At 40.6% G+C, this 27,896-nt stretch overlaps 1 protein-coding gene across 1 annotated transcript; it reads left to right on the forward strand.

Annotated features, from left to right (window-relative positions):
- The first annotated feature begins 345 nt into the window (after positions 1 to 345).
- On the forward strand, positions 346 to 25,494 carry Erich5 (glutamate rich 5). The gene is made up of 3 exons (XM_074068894.1): positions 346 to 757; positions 18,260 to 19,153; positions 21,202 to 25,494. The coding sequence occupies exons 1-3, from the start codon at positions 370 to 372 to the stop codon at positions 21,309 to 21,311; spliced, it is 1,392 nt and encodes a 463-aa protein (XP_073924995.1). The 5' UTR covers positions 346 to 369; the 3' UTR covers positions 21,312 to 25,494.
- The last annotated feature ends 2,402 nt before the right edge of the window (positions 25,495 to 27,896 follow it).

Consider the following 27,896-nt stretch of genomic DNA (forward strand, 5'->3'; position numbering starts at 1 on the left):
CCGCATCACCTGAAATCAATCATGAGCAAATCAGACAAACCCAAATTGAGAAATATTCTTTAAAACAAATGGCCTGTTCTATTTACAACTGTCAAGACCATAAAAGACAAAGCAAGACTGGGGAACTGCTCCAGATTAAAGCAAACTAAAGAGAGGCAGGACAACAAAACAATATGTGTAGGTCTGGATGGGCCAACTGACAGAAGTTTAATATAGAGGGTAAGTCAAAAGTTTGACATTAACGTTAAACTTCCTTGTGGCACTGTACTGGAGTTATGTAAGAGGATGACAGTCATCGCACATCTAGTCTACCAACCAATAGGCAGTGGCCACAGCCGCCGCCTCCTTTCCCTGACTATTTAGTGATGAATGATTCAGCCGAACCCTCCTTCCAGCTGTTCACCCTCCGCTTTGTCCCCACCTGGCCGCTCTGATCTAGTGTCCTGCTCTCTTCTGCTTCCTTTCCCTGCAGCTCTCTGGCTCTGCCCTCACGGCTCCTTCCACCTGCGCGTGCTCGCGGTGCTCCAGGTGCTCGCGGTGCTCCAGGTGCTCCAGGTGCGCACCTGCCACCCAGCGCCCGCCGCGCGCCTGCGCTCTGAGCCAGCGGGAGCCGGGCTGCAGTTGGTGAAACTTCGGCGGCTCGGGGAGCGGCGCTCACGGGATCCAGGCTCCGAGACCCACGCCACGCTCCCTGCGATGGGCTGCTCCAGCAGCGCCCTCAACAAGGCTGGCGACAGCAACAGGCTCCGCAGCGGTGGTGAGCTGGGACGCGCGCCGTACCCCGACCTGGGCGGGGGGTTCGCGTGGGCTGGCTCCCCCCAAGGTCCAAAAGATGCCACCCAAGCCCAGCTCGCCCAGCCTGGGGCGAGCTCCCGCAGGGTAAGAGCTGAAACCCACGGTCCCTGGAAATCTGGAGCCGAGCCGCTGGGACAGAGCGCGCCCCATCGAGTGTGCTCCTGCGGCCAGGGACCCCGCGCTGGCTTTCCCGGTCTGCTGATGTGATCCAGGTGTTGGGCAAATTCTTAGCCGGGTTAGCTAAGTCCTCCTTAAGCAGCTAAGAATTGTCCTACGGAGACACTCCTCCCCTCCTCTTCCCTTCCCTCCCCCTCCTCTCTCTCTCCTCTCCTTCCCTCTCTCCTTGAGCATTTCAGCTTCAGAGATGCTGAAAGCATAGATGGGCATTCACGTCATCAAATAGGTCCTTTCTGCGCTTTTGAAGAGGTCAAATACACTTTCCCGTTTCCTTGGTTTATATATCTCTTGAGAAATACATATGTGATAAAAGGTGGCAATCCTGAATCTTATAAAGCAATTCAACGAGTGTATTTTGACTGTTCCATATAGTAGCTCAGTGTTTGGCTGGATGCTGGGGCTCCAAGTAACCCTACTGTTTCAGGCTGAGCATGGAAGGGACACAATAAACAAGGAAACCAAGTGATTAAGATAGTGCCCCACAGTGATAAGTACTGTGAAAAACACATGAATGAAGTAAAGAACGACGGGGTTTTTCTAGTTTCAGTAGGTAATAGAAAGCAACAGAAAGTTAGAAAGTATGCAATTAAAACCGTTATATGAAAATGATTCAAAGTCCTTGTCCCGGACAACAATGTGAAGACACAGAAAATCCATTCCTAATGCACAGTGCTTGCAAACCTTTCTCTCCGAGTGCAGAGCCCCATATCCCAAAATGCTCTGACGGGGCCAGTGCAAGAAACAACGCTTTTATGAATCATGTTTTATTTTCTGAAATCAGATGGATTTTTTTGCATCCTGTTCCACATTAAATCCTTACTGGTTTCCATATGACGCTTCAGGGAGACAGGCCCTACTATCCCAGCTTCTCTTCCCAGCCTCCATGCGTCAGATATCCTAGTAGGAAGTCTCCTGGCTTAAAAAAGCAGCCAGCGATAGACCATGTCCTCAGTATGAGCGAGGACCTAGGCTTGCTCCTCACGCCCCCCCCCAAAAAAAAGAAAATCATTGCAGGTTTTTAAGCTGATAAAAGCCTGTATTTCCTGGAATGTAGCTCTTGGGGAGGTGCAACAGTATCCAACCAGTAAAATGGGGTTTTTAATCATCATTAAAAAATTATTACCACTGTTAATAACCATCACATTGGTTATACCTTCTCATTTTCCATTCTTGCTTTCATTGCCGTTCTAGGTTTTCATGAATGTTGTTGCGGAAGAAATGTTAGTACATTTGGCAAACACTTTTAGTGTATAGAAAATTAATTAATATGATGCATAAATTGCTTAGCATGTTTTGAATCAATCACCAGGCATATTGCTTCTGTTCCTCTATTGGACAGACAGTGCTTCTTGCAATTGGATACTATTGTATGTTCAAGTGCATTTCAACTGCATGATCTTGGAGGCTTGATAAATAATGCATTCCTGTTTCTGAAGGTTAAAACTTCTTTAAATATTACATACAACCCCTAAGTCTGTGAGCATGTGCTTTTAGATAAAACAGTTCAAGTTCATCAAATACATGAATATACACATTCATTTACTATACTTCCAGTGCCTACAAATGCGCCACACATAATAGGCCCTTTAAATGAATTACTTCATTTAGTCCTTATAATAATGCTATGACTAAGTATTATAACTATCCCAAAATCACAGATACGGTGTAAGTAATTTACCACAGGTTAGAGGGCTTATAAGAGTCAGAGTTGGGCTTTGAGAACAGGTGTTTAAACTAGTCTGTGCTAACTAAATTTAAATCTGTTTTTGCAGTTGAGCATGGTTTTACGTGTTTGTAATCCCAGCACTCAGGAGGCAGAGGAGGAAGATCGAGAGTTCAAGACCAGCCAGGTGCCAGAGGCTCATGCCTGTAATCTTAGCTACTTGGGAGGCTGAGATCAGGAGGATCACAGTTTGAGGCCAGCCTGGGCAAACAGTTCATGAGACTCCCATCTCCAAAATAACCAGAGCAAAACAGACTGGGGATATAGCTCAAGTGGTAGAGCAGCTGCTTTGCAACACAAAGCCCTGAGTTCAAAGCCCAGTTCCACCAAAAAAACCTCCCCAGAAACAAAAAAATGATGTTCAAGGCCAGCCTGTGCTACAGAGTGAGGCCCTATATGAAAAGACAACAACAACAACAATCTGGTTTTGCCTCAAATCACTCTGGATCCCCTTCAGGTGTGTGATCACTCACTATGGAAACAACAAAAGAAATGTAATAGTATTTATTCTAATCCCTATGTAAGATATAGACTAAGGATTATACAAATACTAAATAAGCTTATAACATGTTGTATATTACATATAATCAACATTTAACATAACATTACATTTAAATAGATAAATGTTATACAAATATATAACATACATTACATATTAATATATTACTTAATGAATATTAATGTACTAATATACCACAGGAATATATACTTATGCATTAATTATATTAATATTACACATTATATGGTAATGTAATTAATATATTAATATTATATTCACTGTATCTCTTTTGATGTTTTCATAGTGAAAACCTCTAATGGGGATCCTGAATGATATCAGGCATATGACATATGATATAAACACAAGGTATGATAACAACTAAGACATTTATACCCTAAATTAGTCAGGAAAATATGAAGTTTATATTTGCTTCCAAACTTAAACTAGGAATATCTGGAGGACATTTAACTTTAAAGATATTTTAAGTAGTACGTATGTAGATAGTTGTAGAAAAACTTCCAGTGCCTTTTTGTAGAGATAGATAAACTTCATAAGAGATTTTTAAATTCACAAGAGCAACTTTAGAACTCCATGGGTTGAAAGTGAAGTACATGAGAACTTTGAGCACATGATAAAAGCGAGAGCACACAAAGGAGGTGTGAGGATAGGTAAGACACCTAAAAAATTAGCTAGCATTTGTTGCCCTTAACGCAGAGAAACTAAAGCAGATACCTTAAAAGCAACTGAGGCCAATAGGAGGAGGGGACCAGGAACTAGAGAAAAGGTTAGCTCAAAAAGAATTAACCTAGAAGGTAACACATGCACAGGAAATTAATGTGAGTCAACTCCCTGTATAGCTATCCTTATCTCAACTAGCAAAAACCCTTGTTCCTTCCTACTATTGCTTATACTCTCTCTTCAACAAAATTAGAGATAAGGGCAAAATAGTTTCTGCCAGGTATCGAGGGGGGTGGGGGAAAGAGGGAGGGGGCGGAGTGGGTGGTAAGGGAGGGGGTGGTGGCAGGGGGGAGAAATGACCCAAGCCTTGTATGCACATATGAATAATAAAACCATAAAAATTTTAAAAAGAGAAAAAAAAAGAAAGTGAAGTACATGAACTATCTGAGAGGCTGAATTTGTGTTGGTAGATCTGACTGAATGAATTTTCTAGCTTAAGAAGTGTTATACAGACTGAAGAAATTTTCTAGCTTAAGGAGTGTTATACAGGTTGTGCATGGTGGTCATGCCTGCAATCCTAGCACTTGGGAGGCAGAGACAGGAGGACTGTGTGTTGGAGGCCAGCCTGGGCTACCCAACCTGAAACCCTGACTCCAAAAAACAAAAACAAAATCCAAAGTGTTATGCATGATGCAGTATTGGCCTTTGAACAAAATAATGGGCTGCATTCTCTTTTGGATCTGTTATAGCTTGAACTTCTGTGACATTAAAATAAAAAGATACTTATTTCTAGGCTCAAATTAAGATCAGTCAGCAGCTACTGGCTAGGTAACCACCAGGTGGCATAAGGAATAATTCATCCTACATAGGACGCAGGTATTTGCTCTGGCCCACCAGCTGATTGAATCCCCACCTCAGTTTTTTCATCACCTCTAAAGCCCACAGACCAGGTGTGTCCGTGGAGGGAACAAAGGTGGAGACTGGCTTCTGGTTGTATCAAGCAGTGTACTATACTGTGAGTGCCTGACATGTGGTAGTCACACTTAGATTTTCACTCAGAGTCCTGAAAGGTGTAACGAAAGAGGCTTTTCTTTCCAAAAGGACAATCAGTCAGATGGAGTTTGGAATTTCTTAAGCAAATTCTAAATATTAGGGCTATTTCTGGTCTGATGGAATCTGAACACAAGGTTGTCCCCAAAGGTCTACCTTTCAGAACTTTCTTCCCCACACTTCTGGTTCCCTGCTAGCATGAGCACTTGCTGCTCCTTTCTGACCTAATGTAAGTGCCATCCTCTTCTGGCCGGATTCCCCTTCCTGAGTTTTGTTCACACTTAAGCCCCAGTATGGACAAAAAAAAAAAAAAAAAGGTAATTATTGATAAATTCATTGCTAGGTTAATGTGTACACTTCCACTGATAGCTATAATCATTTGTTTGTTCTGATCTGAACTTGGAGTCCACGCTGCCTAGACAATGTGAGGAGGCTTGAAATTCACATAGTTAAGTGAATTGTTCTTTGTACCAAGGGTGTATCTTCAGGCTCCAAGCGATAGTTTCACACGGTGACATTTCAGTCCTAATCTTATAAACATTTTCCCTTTGCAATTGAAGAACAAGCATCCTTAACCTTAAAATTAATTTCTACAGGCTTTCTTGCATACAGAAATTATATAAATGGGATTTTTTTCAAATGCTAGAAGTATCTGGACAAATCTCGAGTACTCAGTATGTCTTTGTGGTAGAACTGGCTATTGCAGACAGCTAATTAAAATGCAATATGTAAGAACTGCAGACGTGGCTCAAAATGTAAAAATATTTTTCAGAAGCATGCAGTGAAAAATGCACCTCTGCCTCATCTCCACCATCTGCTTAGTTCCAGTCACACTCATGGGCAAACTTACTTTTTCTTGGTGGTACTGGGATTTTGAACTGGGACAAACACTGCTTGAGCCATGCTCCCAGACCTTTTATCTTTAATTTATTTTTCAGGAGTGTCTTTTTGCCCTGCTCTGGGCTCAGACTATGATCCTCCTACCTCCACCTCCTTTGTGTCCTCTTCTCTTGTAGCTGGGACCACAGATGTGCATCACCACAACTGTGGGTTTTTTTGTTTTGTTTTTGTGATAGGGTCTTGGCTAACTTTTTTGCCCAGGCTGAACGCCAACCTCAACCCTCCCAGCTATGCTTTTTACATAGCTGGAACTACAGGTGTGCACTACCGTGCCTGGCCTGCAGTTGTTAGTTTTGGGGAGGGGTGTATATTTTTTCCAGAGGGTTTTTTTTTTTTTTTGATGCTACTGGAGTTTTAACTCAGGGCTTTGCCCTTGCTAGGCAGCTGCTCTATTAAATGAGTCACGTCTCCAGCCCTGGGTTTAGGTTTTATGAGGCCCAGGTTGGCTTTGAACTTGAGATCCTCTGCCTTAGCCTCCCCCATGCTAGAATTACAGGTATGTACCACCATATTGCAAATATTATTTCCTTCTCTCATCTTTATTTATAAAATGTGTGCTCTATCTGCTGTTCTTCACCTTTTTTAACCTAACAATATGGAGGTATTGTTCTCCTTTTTTACACCTATAAAAGAATCTATTATGTGACTTATTTAACCAGTCCCCTGGTAAGTGACATTTGATATGTTTCCAGTCATTTCCTGTTGCGCACAAGGTTGCAGTAGATTCCTTTGTGCACACATCATCTTGAATGTGTGCAAGTATATCTGTAGGGCTCTTTCCCAGAAGTGGTTTTACTAGGTTAAAGGGTGTGTGCATGAATAATTTTGATAAAAAAGTGCCTAAATTCCTTCCATAAGTGTTGTACAATCCATGAGTTTACAATCTCAACAATAAAATCCTTTCCTAAAATTGAACGGTTTCAGATGTTTGTGCAGCCACATCAAGATATGAGCAGGGAGCAGAAGTCAGGATACAAAAAAAACCACAACCATTTGGTTCCTACTTTTCTCATTTAATGGCCAGAGTAACCTTATGAAGCAGATATTAGTAGCACAAAATGCAACTAGAAAACCAAAACTTAGGATAAGTAACTTGACGAGGTCTCAGAGCTAGTAAATGATGGAGCTGGGACTTAAGTCCCATGTGTGTGACTTCAAAAATCCCTGCTCAGTTCACAACCTCCAATTGCATCTGGAATCTGGTCCCAGTTCTGTCATAAACTTGTACTGTGACCTATTATATAGGAAAAATGCAGACTGGATGGGTTGACGGGTAAGGATTCAGGGAAATAAAGGGCCACTGAGAAAAGCAGAAGAGGAATCAGAGCCCAAGGAATGGCAGAAAGTGGAAAGTAGTAGTGGCTAAGCAAGGCTGGGGCAGAGTGGTGGGTGTGAGAGGGCCCCCTGGCCAGGCAGGAAAGGTGAGCACAGCAAAACAAAGCTTCGTTGTGCAGCATTAAGTCTAAGTCGTGCTTCTGTAAGGCCCCACACATTCCAGCTCATGTGTTAATGTTCTACAACATCGTTTGAAAAGATACCCCAGCACCCATGAGGGTTACTCACAGTTTCACCAACACTGATAAAAAGCATTGAACTTGGCTAGCTTGGAATCTGTGTGTGTAAGTGTAGGTAGTGCTGGTTCGTGACTGGGTTTAAAGAAAAATACCAAAACATAGCTCTCCAGTGAGGGTCAGTGTCTTCCCAGGGCTGAGATGATCTTAGAAGCTTTGGCACTCATCTTGGGCTGTAGTTCAAATTCCTTGAGCCCCTCCTTGGGAATTGTCTTCAGACTCTTGAGTGCATTCTTTTGTAAAAGTCCAACAAGTCCAAGACTGCCCTCTAAGGATAAGGATTTGGACAAAAAAAAAAAAAAAAAAAAAAACAACCCAAAACACCCCACTTTGTTTTAATCAGCTAAGGAGTTAATGTTAACCTTAGGAGTTAAATGTTGTGAAGGTGGGTGAAATAAGCCAGACAGTGCTGGTGTGTATTACTAAGTACTGCCTATATTGTGTGCCTCAGTTTCCCAGCCCGTGGGAATGACTTACAGTGAGCCAGCACTCCTCCAGCCTTTAGGAAGTAGCCAGCCTGAGCTCTGGGAGCAGCTTCCTCCATCTGTCATGTTCTATGTGTGCTTGGACATGAAAGAGAGCAGTAAGTCCTGGGATATGCAGTCCAATTGCCTTCAGCCACCCAGAACTGCGCTGCAGGGTCCTCCCCAAATACGTCACTTACTCCTTTCTCTACTGTCATCAATAACAATAATGATCTTTTTCCTCTTTTTTCCTGTAAGCTGATTTTTTCCCTATTCCTGTCCTTTTTCATTTTTCTACAACTCAGATAAAAACCACATGGTTTCTTTTGGTTAATTTCCTTTTCTTTTGCTTGCCCTAGTGTAGCGCCTGTACACTGGTTATCAGAAGCTCTGGTTACCTGCACACTTCGCATTTGTGCGCACACTTGTGTGTGTGTGTTTGTATATTTCAATGTACCGAGAGACAGCATGGAGTGTTGATGAAGAATGTGGGTCGTGCCAGATGTGGTGATCCTACCACTCAGGCAGCAGAAGCAAGAGGACCAAAAGTTCAATGCCAGCGTGGGCTACATAGTGAAACCCTGTTACAAAAAAAAAATGTGAGTGTGGAGTTAGACTGTGTGGTGTGTCACCTTGAGGCAATCACTCCAACTCTTTATGTCTCAGTGCCTCGTTTGAAATAGGATTAATGATAATACTATTTCACAGAGTTACTCCAAGGAATAAATGAGTGAGTCCATATAATGTGCCTAGAATATAGCCTAAATATTGCTTAGGACAGGGACGACAAACTGGCCTGCTGGCCAAATCCAACCCACCACTTATTTTTATAAATAAAGTTTTATTGCAACATAGACTCGCCTATTCATTATGTATGGTCCATGGTTGATTTCTCACTACGACAAGATGAAGAAACTTAAGAAAAATTTCTCTCCCAGTGTAAACCTCATCTGAACCAGTTCAGGCCCTCATGTCACCTCTTGTGATGATCATGGCATGTTATCATGAGGACATGTTTGCAGATGGACACCTATCTCCCCCACCCCCGGCAATTCAGTGTGCTCCTCATCTACCCTTATCTCTCCTCCCTAGCTCCATTCTGCCTTTCCCTGTCTGTGACCACACCGACAGCCTCCTCACCTTGTTTGCCTGGGGATCTTGTTAAAAGTTGGGTTCTGGTCAGGGGATCTGGAATGGGGCCCGAGATTCAGCATTACAAAACAAACTCCCTGGAAATGCCGACGGTGCAAGTTCTTTGGCCACAGTTTGCCTTTTTTTTTTTTCTTTTTGGCAGTACTGGGGCTTAAATTCAGGGCCTTGTGCTTGCTAGGTAGGTGTGTTTGAGCCCACAATCTGCCTTTAACACCTAAATTCTTAAGTAAGATCAAACTTCCTTGGGTTTAATTGGGAGCTCTGCCACTCTCTAGCTGTGTGCCCCCTCTTGGGGGCTGACTTGATGCTACATCCCTGGTTTCCAAAGCTCAAAACCTACCAGAACCTAGACATGGTAGCAGCAAGGGATAGAGCAGGACCCCCTGCTCAACGATTCTCTTGGAAACCGGAAGCCAGCCCAGTGAGACCTATGGGATGCCTGTGTGGCACAGTCATAGGAAACTCCTTGTTGAGTGGAAAGCTTTCATCTCTGATTAGGGCACTGAACTGAGTTGCAAAGCTTCCAGCATAATGTGAGTTTCAGGTATGTTAGCTCCAGTTCTAATCCCTCCTGTAGTGTTCACTCATATTTAGTTTCTTTGTGCACCCATCACAACGGGGCTTAGTTCTGTTAGTTCAGCTGTCACACCCAATTTGTGCAGGGTTCAGTTTACAACTGAATCAAGAGAGAGAATGAGCACCAGAGGACTGGGCCCAAAGCAGTGTGTGATTTGATGAAATACAGGGTTCAGAAAGGAGACGCATCTTTGAATGACTTTGGGTGTGGAAACAATGCGTCTGTACAAAGCACTTATTACATACTATGTCACTTAGGCCTGGCTGGCTCTAATCATGAACAAGAAAAAGTCTCTCATTGCTTTACAAGTTAAGGCACTAGATTTTTTTCTTTCCTTTTTTTTTTTGGCATGGTTTTGGGGTTTGAACTCAGGGTCCCACCTTTGCTAGGCAGGTGCTTACCACTTGAGCCACACCTCCAGTCCTTTTTGGCTTAGGTTACTTTTCAGGTAAGGAGGGTCTCATATTTTTGCCTCAGCTGACTTTAGCCCATGATCCCTCTACCTATGCCTCCTGTGTAGCTGGGATTACAGGTATACACCATGATGTTCAGCTTACTTGTTGAGAAAGGGATCTTGCTAACTTTTTGCATGGGTTTACCTTGAACCTCAGTCTTCCCAATTTCTACCTCTCATGTAGTTGGAATTATAGGCATAAGCCACTGTGCCCAGCCATGTTTGGGTTTTTGTTTGTTTGTTTGAGACAGGGTCTCACTATGTAGCCCAGGCAGGCCTTGAACTTGTAATCCTCTTCCCTCTGTCTCCTGAGTGCTACGATTATGGCTACACCACCATGCCCAGCTGGAGATGTTTGAGTAAGAGGTTATATATAGGCACCAAGTTGTACTTGAAGAATTTCCCTGCAGGCAGTAAGAACCAGATCTTCCTTGCTATCTGCTATAATCCCTTTGCCCAGTCCAGAGCTAGCCTGTGGCAGGCACTGATGAATACTTGATGTATAAATTAAATAAAAGCCAATGAATGGAATGTAACTTTTTTTTATATATCCATAAAAGCTATCAGTGGCATTTACTGATACCAGTCAAGTCTGATAAAATAATCGCTAATGTTATGACTACTAGTCCATTATCTACCAGTAATCATGTTTTAAAAGTTGTTGTGCTAATAATACAACTTGTAGGTCAACATTGACCTTCACAGCTTCCTTCACTGTTGCACTCGTTCTTTCTTTTGTTCATTGAGTTCTAACTTATGGACTCATCTCTCCATTCCTCAAGGGGGTCTTTGTAAAATTAGAAAGAGAAGCCCTCCCTCTCACCCTTCTCCAACACAAGTGCCCTGCAGGTATACTGGCCTGGAGTTCATCTCTCTGCACCTTTTCATCAGGGCACCCTGTGTAGTGAGAAGCCTATAGAGATGTGTGTAGGTTTACTGACCACTTTCTCCTGTCAGACACCATGTTGAACAAATAACACACATTATCACCTCAGTCAATTCTCCTAACCAGGCTGAAAGATGAATAATAGCCCCATTTTATAGATAAGGAAACTGAGGTCCCAAGTAGTTAAGAACTTGCCTACATTGCATTTAAGGAAATGGTGGAATGAGAATTCACCCCTAGTCTAAGAACAGTCTGGAATGCTCTGCTTCACCTGAAGGAAGGGGAGGGAGATCGAACAAATAAAAAGAGATTCTACTTCTTTCATCAGCAAATCAGTCTGAAGAATATGAAATCTGGAGCCAGAAAGGAAGTTTTAGTAGTAATTATAGACTTTACTGTTGTTGTGTTGTCTGAGAGAGATGCATTAAAAACAACAATTTGTTTTCCAGCCTTAAGCTGATCTCCAGTTCTATCTGTTTTCCCACAAAGAACATAATTTCACTCTTCTTTATGGCTGAATAATACTCCATTTTCCATACCACATTTTCTTTATCTATTTATCAGTCCATGGGCACCTAGGCTAATTCCATATTTTGGCTATTGCGAATAGTGCTGCTATAAACATGGGCGTGCAGGTGTCTTGACTGTGTGCTAACTTATGTTCCTTTGGATATATGAGCAGGAGTGATACAGCAGGAATACGTGGTAGCTCTTTGTTGTTTTTTTTTTTTTTTTAAAGGAATCTCCATACCAATTTCCATTTAGTTCCTGTGATCTTTCTTCCTTCTGAATAACTTACAGAAAGATACCAGTATGAAAACGAATGAAGTCACGTCACTTTTCCATTGTACTTTCATCTCTGTTAGGGTCATTCAGGGAATGAAGCTAAGACTGACTGGTGGACATCCTGGGTCACATCACAGTGATGCAGGATGGATCAGAGCTTAGTGGCTATTGGTCATGGTGCTAGTGCTTTCCAGGGGTTAACTCGGTAATCCTCACAACAACCTGAACACTGTTCCCCTTAACAGATGTTGAAACTGAGATATGGACAGGTTTAATAACGCTTTGTGGAGCCAGGTGGAGAAACCAGGATCCACCCCACTATGTACATTACAGGCTTCATTTCAAAGTCCTAAGAATGCTGTTCTCCAGGCCGGAGCAAATTGTTTTCTTCCAGCACATAGGAAAATTAACTTTTGAAGTACTGATTAGGGACTGTTACCTTCAAAATATAATCATTTTATTTTTTCTATTCTTAAATTATTTTTATCTATTTATTTTGTGGTACTGGGGTTTGAACTGCAGGCCTTGCATTGCTAGGCAGGTACTCCACCACTTGAGCCATTCCACCAGCCCTCAAAATAGGATCATTTTAAAATGAGGTTAGAGCACAGTTAATCTGTATATATTACAAAATAAGTGTGTCACTATGCTTCTAGCATTTTCTCTTTTTTCTGATCATCTTAACAGTATTTTGTCTCCTTTGGCCTACCCCAGAAAAAATTAGCAACGATGACATATTTTTGTAATGTTTCATATCTTGATTAGTTTAAGGTTGTATTTTATAAAATTACTTGCTCTTCCGGTATATCAGTAAGGTGGGGAAAAGGGCATATGAACGAAAACTGACACTGACCATGGCATAATGGTTTAGCAATGGCAAAACCGGCAGAACACTGGGAAATTATGACACCATTTGTGAAGAAATGAATTTTCACAAAGCTTTTTAGTGAGGGGGACTTGACCTACACTGGCAGCATAATATGTTTTTTCAATGCACACAACCACCTGCTTCAGGAATGCACCTGCCCTGGCACAGGTTGATGAACGCAGCTCCTCTCATTTCACAGATGGTCCCAATCATCGTGATAACTGATTTATCAGAAAATGTAATTTGGCAGATATCTGTGATTCAATTAACACATTTCCTTGTTAACTCACTAAGGCAGTTGTGTAGTGTCTAAATGAGTCATCTGCATAGACCTGAGAAATCACTTTTGTTAGGGTTTTTTTTTTTTTTTTTTTTGTAGTACTGGGGCTTGAACTCAGGGCCTCATACTTGCTAGGCAGGCGATCTACCACTTGAGCCACTCCATCAGCCTGGAAATCACTTTTATGTTAACTTACTTGCTGTGAAGTTGAAGACTTCATTCATGATGAGGCAGGAAAGGGAGGTAAAGGACAGCCTTCTCCCCAGTTCTGTCATATGGACCCAATGCTGACAGCCCGTGCCCTGCATTTTACAAAATTATTCCTGAGCTCTGATTTAAAAAAAAAATTTTAACTCCCGGTCCTTTCTGTAGGATTTCTATAGAATTCACAACCAGTCCCTGAGGCAGGGCAGAGTTAAAGATGTCTCTGTCCCTGTTTCTGTCTGCCTTTCCCTCCTTCCCTCTCTCTCTCTCTCTCTGCAAACTCTCTACCTCTCTCCCTCTTCTATTCTTCATCCCTCTCTCTTTCTCTCCCTCTCTTTTTCTCCCTTTCTCCTTCCACTCTTCTCTTCATTTTTCCTCTATGGAAAAACTGCCCTTCTCAAAAATAAATGTGTTACTAAGATAGCTCAGCTCTAGCCTATTCCATATGTTTCTGGCCAATTCATATCTTCAGTTGCTTTCTAGACTTTGCCACTAGGATGCAGTCTATAGTCCTCTCCAACACACCATGCCCTGAACCATGTCTCTCTTCAGCCTAAGTCCTCTTATCCCAAATATTCTGTATCTAGCATCCAAACTATGAGTCAGTGTTACCCGAGATCCTCCCTCTCTCTCTATTGTCTGAGTCAGTCAATATGCCCAGCCATTTTTACCCCTCATATCTGTGCTCTTTTTCTTTCTGAAGTCACTGATCACATTGACTTCCGTGCTTTCCAGCTCTGATCCATTCTTCACAGGTATGTACGTATGCATGTATGTATGTATTTTTGGTGCTAGGGATTAAGCCTTGAGCCTTCAGCATGTTAAGCATGCATTCTGAACTGAGCTACACCCCCAACCCCAAGAGGGAGGTTTTTGTTTTGTTTTTGTGGACTAGGAATTGAACCCAGAGCCTTGCACATGCTAGGCAAATGTTCTACCACTGAGTTACGCCTCCAGCCCTTTTGTTTTTATTTCATTTTTGAAACAGGGTCTTGCCACTACCTTTGTCTGGGCTGGCCTCAAACAACTCTTGATCCTTGTGCCTCTACCTCCAGAGTAACTGGGATTACAGGTGTGCACCACCATGTGTGCACTTTTTTGGGTTTTTTTGAGACAAGGTTTTGCTATGTAGCCCAGGCTGGCCTTACACTCATGATCCTCCTGTCTCAGCTTCCTATGTAGCTGGAATGACAAGTGTGCCTCTCAAACTTTTATTGCTTGAGATGGGTTTTTGAGAACTTCCTGCCCAGGCTGGTCTGGAACAGCAATCCTCAGATCGCCACCTCCTAATTAGCTAGGCTTTCAGATGTGAGCCACTGTGCCTGGCTTTTTAGTTTATTTCAATATTAAAATTAGCAGTTTTGGGGAAGTAGAGTTGATGTGCAGGCAACTGCACATTTACAGTGCACGTTTCAGCAAGTTTGGTCTCTGCGCACCCATGGAAACATCAATACTATCCGGTGAAGGTTTCCATTAACCTGTCAGTGTTTCTTATGCCCTTTGAAATCCCCTCTCCCATCCCATCCCAACCCCATCCACAGACAAACACTGTTGTGTTGGTATTTTCTAGTTATAAAAGTGGAATCCTATAGTACAGAATTTTTGTCTTCTTTCACCCCAGCATGATCATTTTGAAAATCATCCAGGTTGTTACACTTACCAATCGTTTATCTCTTTCATTGTTGCATGGTATAACATTGTATGGAGTTCCTCAATTTGTTTATGCAGTCATCTGTTGATGGAAATGTAGGTCTTTTTTAGTTTGTGGCAATTACAAATAATGTTACTATGAACATTTGTGTACAAGTCTTTGTATGGACATATGTTTTTTCCTCTTGGGAGTGTATGTGAGATATGTAGTGTATGCATGTATGTTTTGGGAGAAAGGTCCTGCAGATTGAACCCAGGTCCTTATGTGTGTCAAGCATGCACTCTACAACTGCGTTATACCCCTAACCCCAAGCCCTGAGCGTGTATATTTACTTTTTCCTTTTTTTGAGATGAGGTATCACTGTGTTGCCCAGGCTGGTTTGGGACTCCCAGACTCCTGAGTAGATGGGACTACTGGTACATGCCAGCACGTCCAGCTTCTTATTTCACTTTTTACAAAGCCCTGTTTACACTTCTTCTGGGTCCTCATGCTTTCCTGGTAAAGTCTCGGCTCGTTAGCGCCACCTACAGGCCTTCAGTGATCTCACTCCTGCCCCAACCTTTAGCCATGCTGTCCTTTCTCAGTGCGGCAGGTCCCCTTGTCCACTCTCCAGGGACTCTCAAAGTTGTTGCATAATACTCACCTCTTGCTAGATCTCTTGCCACTCTGTACGTGGCTATCACAGCACTTTCCATATGCCATGGCTTTGTTAGTTATCTAACTAGATAATATGATGCTATAGAGCAGAATCTGTGGTGTTTCATCTTTACACGTAAATTACTTTTATAAACATCCTATGTGTTCATTTCAAAAGTTTTGTTTTTCATTATAAACCATATACATTAAAGCATTTTGGTGTTTTTGTACTATATACATTTTCTTTTGTTATTGTTGTACTGGTGGTACATTGTGACATTTACAAAAGTTCTTATATTGTAGTTGAATTCACCCTCTCCATCATTCTCCTTTATTCCTCCTCCCACTTAAAGCATTTTGGAGGTATTGGGCAAAATATCAGATTGAAGACATGGGTCTCATTTTTTTCCCTCAAATTATAACACAATTACAATTTAAGTAATAATTTAACTATTATTAAACAATTACTGGATTAAAAGGAAATGTGAATGTGTCATGGGGGCTGGAGGTGGGTAGAAGAAAGTCTTTACATTCTACAGTAGGAGTTAATAGAAATGCCCAAATCAAAACAATCCTAACATACAATTCATTTAGAGATCTAGGAAAAATTCTCTCTAAAAACAGCTAAGAATTAAGAATTTGCCCCTAGAAAAGGAGAAATGGGAGAGGAGACCTGAACATTACTTATCTTAACTTCCATCAGGTCAGCAGACAACTCTTTAAATTATATATATATATATATATATATATATATATATATATATATGTAACTGGGGTAGAAAAAAGAAAAAGAAGCTGGCAGAGTGGCTGAAGTGGTAGAACGCCAGCCTAACAAGTGTGAGACCCTGAGTTCAAACCCCTGTTCCACCAAAAAAAAAAAAAAAGAAAAACAACTTTTGGGGAAAAAGATAGAAAAGGAAAACATCACCTAGGAATCCATTTTTACCACGTTGGCTTGTGTTCTTCTAGTCTCCCCAGCCCCCATTTGTGAATTGTTCTTCCTTCCTGCCTTCCAACAATGCTATAATCATATAGTCATACTATATATAAAACTGATAGCTAACTTATCAGCAGACCTTGGACTGCTTTGAATACATTATTTTCTGTTTTTATTTATAATTATTTTATTTTAGCATACAGTTTCACATCATCTTTTTTTTTCATGTTGCAGTAATATTTCTTCCAGTGGAATATTTCTCTGTTCCTCAAATTATTAGACTTTTAAGCTGTTTTCCAGCTTTTGCTGTTATAAAGAACTTTTTTATTTCTGGCAGTACTGGGGGTTGAGCTCAGGACTTTTGCTAGGCAGGCACTCTACCACTTGAACCACTCTGTCAGGCCTTTTTGTGTTGGTCATTTTAGAGACAGACTCTCACATTATACTCAGGCCTGCCTGGCCTCCATCTTATTTGTGCTTCCCCAGGTAGCTGGGGATGACAGCTACACGCCACCACACCCAACTGTTGATGGAGATGGGGTCTTGTGAACTTTTTGCCCAGGCTTTCCTCCCGATCTCTGCCTCCCAAGTAGCTAAGATTAGAGGCTTAAGCCACTGAGCATGGCCTTTTATAAAGAACTTGGATGATACATTTTTTCCCCTGAAACAATTTCCTAAGGTTTATGCGTTTAGGATAAATTCTGGAAGTAGGATTACTGGGTCAGTGAGTATAAACACATTGCCAAGTTGCTTATTTTAAACTATGCAGAGCGCTTTCCCATGCACGGACTAATGTGAGGGGCACCTCAGGCAACTCTGAGGTAGGTGAGAGGTTCACTACCATGTGACACATGAACACGGGGAGCTATTTTCCCAAGGCCACACAGATGCAGGAGAAGCCAGAGAGCCACAAGTAAAATGCACATTTCCTAACTCTCTGGATTTCCCCTAAAATGACATGAAACTCATGCCCGACTGTCCCTGCCTCTTCCCCTCCCAGTCTTCATAGCCTGAACCCATGAGAGCTTTTCCATTACATTGCCTTTTCCTTTCACTGGGGACCATTCTGTTTGGAGGGAAAGTAAGAGCTCCCTAGCAGCCAAGGACCACACATGGGGGAAAGCTTCTACTAAGCTAAAGAGGACAAAGGGTGAGAAGGGAAAGGAACAGGAGAAACAAAGTGGATCGGGCTACATTAGGATACAGGACAGGAGCCAGGAGGAGGCATACAAAGAGCAAAGAGGAGAAACTGGGTTGGAGGACCTGGAAGCTTTCTTAAGGAGAGGTGTTTGGCAAGGGGATTGGACTTTGATCATATGATGAGGTGAGAGCACAAAAGGGAGGTATGAGGATAGGCAGGAACCGCCCCCCCCTAAAAAAACCAAACAAACAAGATAGCATTTGATGTCCTCAATGCAAAGGAACTAATGCAGAAACTTTAAAGTGACAGAGGCCAATAGGAGAAGGGGATGGGGAACTAGAGAAAAGGTTAGTTCGAGAAGAATTAATTTAGAAGGTAACACACATGTACAGCAATGCAAGTCAATTCTCTGTATAGCTATCCTTATCTCAACTAGCAAAAACCTTGGTCCTTCCTATTATTGCTTATACTCTACAACAAAATTAGAGATAAGTGCAAAATAGTTTCTGCCTGGTAGCGAGGGGGTAGGGGGGGTGAGGGAGGGGGTGGTGTGGGGAGAAAACAGAGGGGGGAAGAGAAAGGGGGGAGAAATGTCCCAAACATTGTATGCATATATGAATAAAAGAAATTTAAAAAATAAAATAATGAAAAAAAAAGGAGAGGTGTTTGGGCTGAAGGCAGTAAAAGGATTTGAGTGAGGGTCGTGGTGTGCTTGCTGTTTAATCTACTTCTGGATATCAAATCACTTTCTCAAGGTAAAAACTAAGTAATCATTTGTGTTTTCTCTTTTCTGTTTATTTTTCAACTGAATGATCACAAAATAACTTCAGATGAGTGTTGTTCCACCACAGAAGAAAGTAAGTCCTGCATCTCCCAACCTAAACCATGTGTAGCGGGAAGCGAGCCCAGTTTTTATGGCAAGGTACAAAGGGAAAGCTGTCCCCCAGTGCAGAAGCCCAAGGCTTCAGTGGCGCCTACAGCTAATGGTGTTACGCTCCCCCATGAACAACCTCTGGCAAGGGATGTTGCTCCTGAAAAGGATGCCACAGGACCCACAGAGAAGACTCAGCCTCCAGAGGGACAGGAGGAGCCTGAGCCACATCAGCCATCTGGCACAGATGATACCCTAGGAGCAGAAGAAAAGAAAGATGGGGAACCAGCCACAGAGGCTCAGCCTGAAAAGGGGAACCCTGAGTTGGAACCTTTAGGAACAGAAGCCAAAGGTCAGGCTTCGAGGAGAGCAGGACAAAGGGACTCCCCTGGAGCAGAACATCCTGAGGATCCACAAATGGCTGGAGTCATGAAGCTAGGAGCAGCTGAGAATATTCCACCTCTGGAAACAGTGAGAGAGCTACAACCTCAGGAAGCAACAGGAAAAGAGGAACAGTCCCAGCTTCTGGAAGTAATTCCCGAAGAGAACAGATCTCCAGAAATACTGGAAGGAAGTCAGTTTGTAGAAAAAGGTGAAGTGCAGAAACTTCAAGAAACTTTGGGAAAAGATGAGCAGTCCCAACTTCTAGATACAATTTCCAGAGAGAACAAGTCTCCAGAAGTATCAGACAGAAGTCAATTTGTGCAAACACCTGTCATGAATGATCCACTCCATAAAACTCCAGAAGGTTCTGGAAGCATGGAGCAGATTCAACCTGAAGTTGGAAGCAGTGAGCATCCAGCAGGAATTGCAGAGACAGTGGCAAATGTGGAAATCACCAGAAAAATTGAAGGTGAAAGTTAGGCTGTCTAAGATTCAGGTTGTTTAGATGAGTTCCACAGGAGGCCATCTCTGGGGGCAAGGGTGCCCCAGTCACTCAAGTCCCTATCAGGTGGCTGAAGTTCATTTGACCCAAGTCTAAAAGGCTTCTGTACCTGGGCAACAGACATTCCATCAGTGCTTAGTTCAGCTTTCTAGCATTTTTTCCCCTAAACTATAGTCTGTGTCCCATTTTCTTTCTTCTTTTTTTTTTTTAAGTGGTACTGGGGTTTGAACTCAGTGCCTTGAGCTTGGTAGGCAGGAGCTTTACCATTTGAGCCACTTCACCAGCCCTGTGTCCCAGTTTTTAACCATTGATAGCAACATGTTAAAATTTCTAAAATTTTCAAGTTCATTTTCATCAGGCTCCATGTATGATATGAAGATCCAAAGTCAAGGGGAACAGATAATTAGTACAGGAGTTGAACTTCCAATGAAAGAATACACAAAGATAAGTTTTAGAATATCATTTTCATCTTAGCCAAATTTTTATTTTTAGACAGTGTCTCACAATGTAGTCCAGGCTGGCCTTGAACTCCTGGTCCTCTTGCCTCAGTTTCACGAATGCTGGGATACAGGCATGCATCACTATGCCTAGCTCTGTACTATTCCTGTCATTCTGGTCTTGTAGTCTTTTTTTTTTTTTTGGTGCTGGGGATTGAAACCAGCTTTGTACATACTAAGCACATGTCCTACCACTGAGCTAGTTCCTCCAGGACTGTCTTTTTATGAGAAGCCCAGAGAAAACATATTATGTCTTATATGTGGTGTTTTAAAATTTTTAAGTATATTTTATGAGCATAAAACAAATGACAAGGTCTCACTACATTGCCTAGGCTGGTCTGAAACTCCTATGCTTACATGATCCTCCAGCCTCGGCATCATGAGTGCTGGACATATAAGCATGCACCACTATACTGTTCCTTATTGAAATTACAAAAAAAAAAAAAAAAAAAACTTTCTCCAGGAATATGCTTTGGTAAACTTTAGCTTCACAGTATAGTATGACTAAGTGAAGCATTATAATCATATTTCTTTCATTTATTAACTCTTTTCATTTATTTATTCATTAATTTTTTCCCTTTTGGGGGCTCAAACATTGTGCCTGTCTCATGCTAGATAAATGCTCCACCCCTGAGCTACACTCCCAGTTCAGTGCAGTATGTTTGGATGCCTAACCATATGCCAGGTGCTGGGGATGCAGGATGAGTAAGAGGTTGTCCCTCTTCTCCAGGAGCTCCCAGTCTGTTGGGGACAGGCAGAATGTAGGCAAATTACTATAGTCTACTGAGGCAGATGCTTTAATGGAAATGTGTAAAAGGTGCCCTAGGAGTTAATAGGGAGAGATAAGTAAAAGTGTGTCTTTTTTGAGATCAGGATTAGCAAGGTCAAAAGGTTTCAGGCCTAGGATGCTGAAAACGTGTGAAGTGATGGGCACATGAGATTCAACGGGGAGTCCCAGGAGACCTTGGTAAATAGGAGTGCATAGCCCTGTCAAAAGGAAGTTGCTACTTGGTCCATCTGTGGGAGCAGGGGGCGGGGGGAGAGTGCAAGGGAGGCAGTGTTGTCTGTCTGACTTTTTTTAGGGAAATAGATTTGAATATGCAATGTCCAGACTTTTAAATGCTAGTTAGTAGTACTACATGTTTAAGGAATGTTTTCTTTAAATACCACAGTGGCCAAACAGTACAGATTTTGGGGCACCCCGAACCACCTTTTGATTTAGGAAGAAATTAAGCCACCTGTTGTAACATGTTGTAATGCCATTTCTTGGGCAACTTTGCCTCCTAATTTTATTTAAGAAAATACCAAGACCCAGAGATGTAAAGTAACTTGACATTGGCTATTCAGAGGTTTGAGGGAATGGAGGAGAATGCCTCTGTTGATACCACCAAAGAAAATTTTACTGTGTAGACTTAAAGAGCAAGAACTGTTCCCCTTGGAAACAAACTGTGGAGGTAATTCACTGTTGATGTTAAGTGAGTGTCTCTTAATAACTATCTCCTTTGGTTACTCTTCCAGGTGAGACAGGAGGAAAGGTGAAAACGGAGATGGAGAATGAGAAAGTCAGTGGACAGGCTGAAACAAAAGAAGAAGAAATAGAAGCTGTGGATCTTTCAGCAGCCACATAGATAGGGTGGACAGAAAGGTGAAGAAGCACAGTGTGTTCTAACAGAGGTCAGAAGAATGTTAGTGAAAAGTGTGGCTATGGATCTTATCTTTCTATGTGTTTTATAGTATGAGTGTAGTTAGATACTGTTGGAACCATGAGAATGGTTATGTTTTTGATTGTATTATTCTCTAAAACTGCTAAGCTTGAAACAGCTTTTTTTTTTTTTTACATAATTAGGATAATTATGCATTTAAAACAACAATAGCCAGAATCAATAAAAACTGGGGTAATACGACCACTTCAAAGCATGAGGGTGACTTTCTTCATTGTGGGCAATGGATCCATTCAGGATAGAAAATAAGACCCTGAAAGGTATAAACCTTTAGAGGTAGGTGGTTAGAGGAAGGAGCTGCATATTTTAAAGAACTCATGATAACAAAGTCACACAGTTGTAATGATGGAATAAGAATGAAAGCCAACAAAAATCATGGGATAAACATACCTAGTATTTCAGCCCTGTCATAGAAATTAGAACTGTAAGAACTTTGGAAAGTCTGTAGTCTGATACCTTCTCTCCTTAAGTCTGTCTACTAACATACCTCCTCTACATTATAGCATATTACACATTAGCAAAACACCTTCCAAAGGCATCTTGGTGGTGGTGTAAAATTAGGCATTTTTCCAATAAAAGCATTAACATTTTCCATTTTGAATCAGCTGGTAATTTTACTCTTAAGTGAGGCATTCTAATTGGTATTATCCTTCTGACTAACAAAGAATTTTAAGTTAGTTGACTTTTAATGTGTTTCAAAGGCAACAAACAGCAAGGATTAAGTCGTAGATGTACTGTCTACATAAAGGCTTCCTGAGCCATTTTCTTTTCTTTTTTTAAATAATTACAACTTAATACTACCTTTTATATATGGAAAAGAGCTAAGAAACCAAGCTTTTAAAAGGCATTTATAGTATTTTGTTAGAGTTAAAATGATGCATCACGGAAAGTCACTTTTCAAGAAATTTTCCAAAGTAAAGGACTTTTACTATTGATTAGTAAGTGACTGAATGTGAACAATAACATGATAGTTAACTCACTGCCAAATGCTTTTATGTTCGTATCGGAATTCTGGAAACACTTGCTATACTATTTGGAAATATATATTTAAGGTAACTGCTTAGGTGAACTAACTAGACTCTTTTTCTTTAGCTTTTACATTACAGCAATTATTAAGATGACCTGTGATTAATTATAAGACTATAGGGACAAGTGTGTCATTTTTCTGATTTGAATATCAGCTTATGCATCTGACTTTAAAGTCAGATTCAGGTAGACAACAAGAGCAGTTCCTTGAACAGATGACGCCATCCTGTCTGTAAAGTGAAGAGGCTGGAATGTGACTTCAGTGACTAAGCGCCATGTCTTGGAATTCAACCATTTAGCTCCTTTAATGGAATATGAAAGATACTTCCTACTCAAAACAGTTGTTGAATCAATAAATGAATAATACCAAGAGTTCCCATTTATATCTATTAGAAAAAACATATTTAAAATGTAAATTTGTATGACAATACCCCAAATCTATCTGGAAAATTGAAGAAAATCCATTTTCAAGTCTGGTCTGCTCAGGCTCAATGAATCGCTTTATGCTAAGAATACTTCCAAAAATAGCAATATTTTTAGGTCAGTTATGTTAATCTATAATTGATAAATCTTTTTAAGATACTTTTTTTTTATCCAAGGTTTTTTTTTTTTTTTTTTGTTTTCCTGACCAGAAAATATTGTTATACAGGCACCTGGCAAGAAGACAGTATCAGGACAGATAAGTATGTGAGGTGATAACTATCTTCATTAGCTTGATTTAATCATTCTAGAATATATATTTCAAAATATATTGTATTTCAAAAATATATTATTTATCAATTAAAATAAAAATTGAAAAATAAAACATAAAGCATAAGGCTTAGTATAAAATATCAGTGACCACCTTAGTAAGTGGAACTGTTCTCTGCATTAACACTGACATAGGAGGATGGATTAAATTACTAGGCATAAGGTCAATTCTCTTTTGGGTGGCTTATCTTTTTGAAAAACCTTTAACATAGTAACTTACCTATTCAGAACTTAACTCTTGAAAGAAATCTGTCCCAAAAAGCATTATACAGTTCCAATATAAACTTTTCAAAGCTGGATGTGGCAGGGCTTGCCTGTAATCCCAGCACTTGGGAGGCTGAGGCAGGAACATGGCAAATGGGCTACATAAGGAGATCCTGCCTCAAAAAATGCATGTAGTTTTCTAAACTGTTATTAATTTCATTATTCTCTGTTATAGCTCAAATAAATTATTCACAAACTTTTAGAAATTTGTGTAACTTTCTGTAATTTTGTCCTTTAATGTGGTACAAAGACATTTTTAGAAACTTTTATTCTTTTAGATGAAAAGTATGACCACTTTATGGCTTAGTTTGTGTCCTGTTAAGATTATCACATTATTTTCTATACCTAACTGGAAGGGAAATGGTGAACAAATGACTTCCTAATTAGCAGCCCCACCAGGGAATGAACATTTTGCCAGTTGCAAGTCTAGGAAGTGCCCAGGTTGGCTGGAAGTACCGACCTCCTGGGGACCCACAGATAGAAATATGTGATCGTTGACCTGTGATCATACTGCTCTTTCCATTTAGACTTTGGAGTAAGAGCTCCTAGCATAGTTCATGCGTTTTTTTTGTTTGCTTTTTTGGTAGGACTGGAGTTTGAACTCAGGGCTTGGTGCTTGCAAAGCAAGCACTCTTACCACTTGAGCCACACTTCCAGCCCATTTTTCTCTGGTTATTTTGGAAATGGGGGGTCTTTCTATTTGCCTGGCTGGCCTCGAACTGTAATCCTCTCAGTATCAGCCTCCCAAGCAGCTAGGATTACAGTTGTGAGCCACTAGCATCCAACAGTTCATAGCTTTTGAACAGTCAAAACACTAGTCCCACTTTACAGATGTTTTACTCCAAATTTGGCCTTATAAGAATTGGTTTTAAAGGAAAACATTTTTCCCTATTTAACTACTCAGAGAGTTTTGGATGGCCATGGTCAAGATAACCCCAGTAGGGTTTACATTTTTGCTCTTTTGGTAAATCCAATAACTTGTTAGGGAATAAAGCATCCTGTTTTTATGCAGATAGTTTGGGCCCCAGCACTTCCTGGGAAGTCACGGGTCCAAAGATGACCTTTCCAACCAGCAGTTCAGTGGGAGGACAGACTAGCAGTTATTTAATGGACCAGTACAGAGTAGTTTCAAGTTTCATGGATTATCAGTTACTAAAAACTTTTTTTTTTAATAAAAGTAATTTTCTATCTAGGTACTGTCTAGGACATAGAATGATTAGGTAATAATTGCAAAGAAAAAATGTTTTCTTAGTAAATATTGAATTACCTGTTCATTGTAGAAATTTCAGAAAATGGAAACTTTAAAAGATGACATTTAAATAGTATACTTAATTAATCAAAAATCATTGTTAGCATGTTCATGTACATGGGGGATTTTTTTTTAGTTGCAAAACTTGTAAATAACAAGTAAGCCAAAACACCACTATTACGGGAATGTCAAGTCTATCGGGTGACTGAGCACAGCACTTCTAGGTTTTTCTCCCTGGAATCCACTGAAGAAGATAACAGAGAAGGTTCCAGCAATACTTGCTATAATAGTAAATGTAAATCAGTACTATAGAGGAAGCAGCTGTGCCTAAGTATATTAGCACTTAGCTCACCATGATTTATGCCTTTTACAATAGACGAAGAGTTCACTGAAAAGTGCTTGGAATCACTGTTAGTTTTTTCTCTCAGTGCTGGGGATCAAACCCAGGGCCTTGTACATACTAGGCAAGTTCTCTACCACTGAGCTACATCCCCAGTCCTGGGATTACTTTTAAGACATCCCAATTGTTGAAATGAGAAGAGGCTGTAAGCCCTTCTGAGGGCAGGAAAGGTGGCTCATACTTGTTTGTTTTTCTCATAGTCTAGTACAAACTTGGCCTTCTGTAAATACTTGATGACAAATGCTTTTTACTTTTATATAATCATAGCAATTTCCTTGTAACTAAATATAATTGGCTATAGGAGAAATTATGGGCAAAATTTTATAAAATTGTTTTGTACTAATGGTTCAACATTTATAATTTTGATTGAGTATGTGCTATTACAACTAATAAAGTCTTTGAAAGCCTATTCCAGTATATTTACTGAATTATTACATAAACATGTAAAATATTTTTTGACTTTTGCAGAAAAAAGCAAACTTTAAATTATGTACTCTCAGAGATAAGAAATATGGAAACAGTAGATATGGGTGTCTCTTCTTTGTTATCTTACACTTCAAAGGGATTCTTATGTCTGTAAGTATGTTTGAAAGGCCAACATACAGTAAATATTCTTTTTCACATAACAAAATCTAGCACTCTCCTTTGATTTGGAAAATAAAACTCAAAATCCTGACCCAAGTTACTAATAAGCTGTTACCTTGGGTACCTATCTCTTATTTCCAGCTCTTTCGTTCTAGGGTTTGATTTTGAAATCATGACCTATATATAACTGTGTTGCTTATACCCAAGTTGGCCCAAGTATCTAATTTTCTAGCTGCAGTGATTGGTTTTGGAACAAGCCTTTCCTAACCGGGGCTGGGCCAATCAGAGGCTTCCCTGAGATTTTCCTGCCAGAGATACGAGGAAATGGTATTTTTCTGCTGGGGTTAGTACACTGTTTGACTATATGTATAGGCTATAGCATCTTCCCAAGAGACAGATGGAACCATGCATGACATTTCTGGACTACATGTGCCTAAGGACAGCTTAGAATAGAATTCTGGGGGATTATAGCCTATGAATTCCTCTTTTATTCCACTTATGCTAGTTTTTCTATCATTTACAAATAAAAGTCTTGAAGAGAAATAGCTCAAAAGCCAAAATTTGGTTCTGACTGAAGAAAATAGTAGAAAATCTCAATGTTCCTGTTATCCATGGAAGAAACTGAATCGGTCTAAACATTTTCCCCAAAGAAAATACCCAGTCCAATTTTCTAGGCAAACTTAATTCAGGCAATTCAAGGACAGATAATGAGGCCATATAGCGTCTTAAAGAAAAGCCAATTTCATAGATAAACGTAAATGTCCTAAATACTGCTAGCCTGAATTTAAGAATGCATAAGGCAGACCATATTACAAATAAAGGTGTATGTATATCAAACACATTAACCAAGTTGAAATGCAAACTTGGTTCTACATTATAAAATTGCTGTATGTTACATCAGCAAATTTGCCATTGGTAAAGAAAAAAAGTTCTAAAAATCCCAAACACTTTTAACTCCAGTCACCTCATTGAGGTCTTCCCTTCTCAGAGCTTAATCCTCCCAATCCTTCCCACCTCCCCTTGCTTTGTTTTTCTCTATGGCTCTCAACAATCCAACATGTAGGGGTGGAGGGAAGGGGGGAGAAATGACCCAAACATTGTATGCCCCATATGAATAAAAGAAAAAAAATAACCCCACCCAAAAAACCCCAATCCAACATGTAATTTTGTGTGTTATGTACCTGTGAAGAATGTTATCACAGCATTGTGGTAATATAATTTTGAAGACACTGAATCATATGAAGAATGGTTAACTCACCTAAGGTACAGACACACAAAAGAACGAACATTCTGTAGCTTTTATTTCTTTTTTCTTTTATTCATATGTGCATATAATGTTTGGGTCATTTCCCCCGCCTCTTCCCTTCCCCCCTCCCGCCCCCTCCCTCTCCCCTCTACCCCCTTGCTTCCAGGCAGAAACTATTTTGCCCTTATCTCTAATTTTGTTGAAGAGAGAGTATAAACAATAATAGGAAGGACCAAGGGTTTTTGCTAGTTGAGATAAGGATAGCTATACAGGGAGATTCCTCACATTGCTTTCATGTACATATGTGTTGCATTCTAAGTTGATTCTTCTTTAACTAACCTTTTCTCTAGTTCTTGGTCCCCTTCTCCTATTGGGCTCTGCCACTTTCTGCAGTAGTTTTTTAAATGAGGTAGATCTATGTGTATATGGAAAGATCTTTAAGACAGAAAAAACAATCTGAAGAATAATGTATTCAGTAAGGGTCCACCTATTTAAATGAGCAAAATAGACCAGATACTCAAGTATGTAATGAATAAAAAGAAACTTCTAGCAGGGATTCATTCTTTTTTTTTTTTTTAGGAGGAAAAGTTTCTTTTGGCTCAGAGTTTCAGACTTTTTAGTTACTAGTCACTTGACCCTGTTGCCTCTCAGCCTGTGGTGAGGAAGCACCTATAGCAGGAGTGCGTGGTAAAGGAAGCTTCATCCTCTGGTGAAGCAGAAAACAGGAGGTGCCAGGGTCCCAATATTTCTTTCAAGGGCATACCCCTTGATCTAACTTCTTTCCAGTAGGCCCACCTACTGGAAAGAGGTTACAGCCTCTTTCAAATAGTTTGGGGCCTTTGGGAGACTTCAAGATCCAACAATAGCAGAATAATTCTTTAAGGGGAAGAGAGTGGACTAGAGACTGAACAAGGGGGGATTTCCCTTTTTAACCTATATAATTTTATATGGGATTTATTCTACAATGGGGAA

The sequence above is a fragment of the Castor canadensis genome, chromosome 3 (genome assembly GCF_047511655.1).
Source record: "Castor canadensis chromosome 3, mCasCan1.hap1v2, whole genome shotgun sequence".
In the NCBI taxonomy this organism is placed as follows: domain Eukaryota; kingdom Metazoa; phylum Chordata; class Mammalia; order Rodentia; family Castoridae; genus Castor; species Castor canadensis.

What these genes read in the sequence shown, in the direction of transcription:
- Erich5 (XM_074068894.1), top strand. Translation starts at nt 370, where the DNA reads ATGATTCAGCCGAACCCTCCTTCCAGCTGTTCACCCTCCGCTTTGTCC. An exon ending in CAACAGGCTCCGCAGCGGTG is followed by an intron (nt 758 to 18,259) that starts GTGAGCTGGGAC and finishes AAATAACTTCAG; the next exon opens with ATGAGTGTTGTTCCACCACA. An exon ending in AATCACCAGAAAAATTGAAG is followed by an intron (nt 19,154 to 21,201) that starts GTGAAAGTTAGG and finishes TTACTCTTCCAG; the next exon opens with GTGAGACAGGAGGAAAGGTG.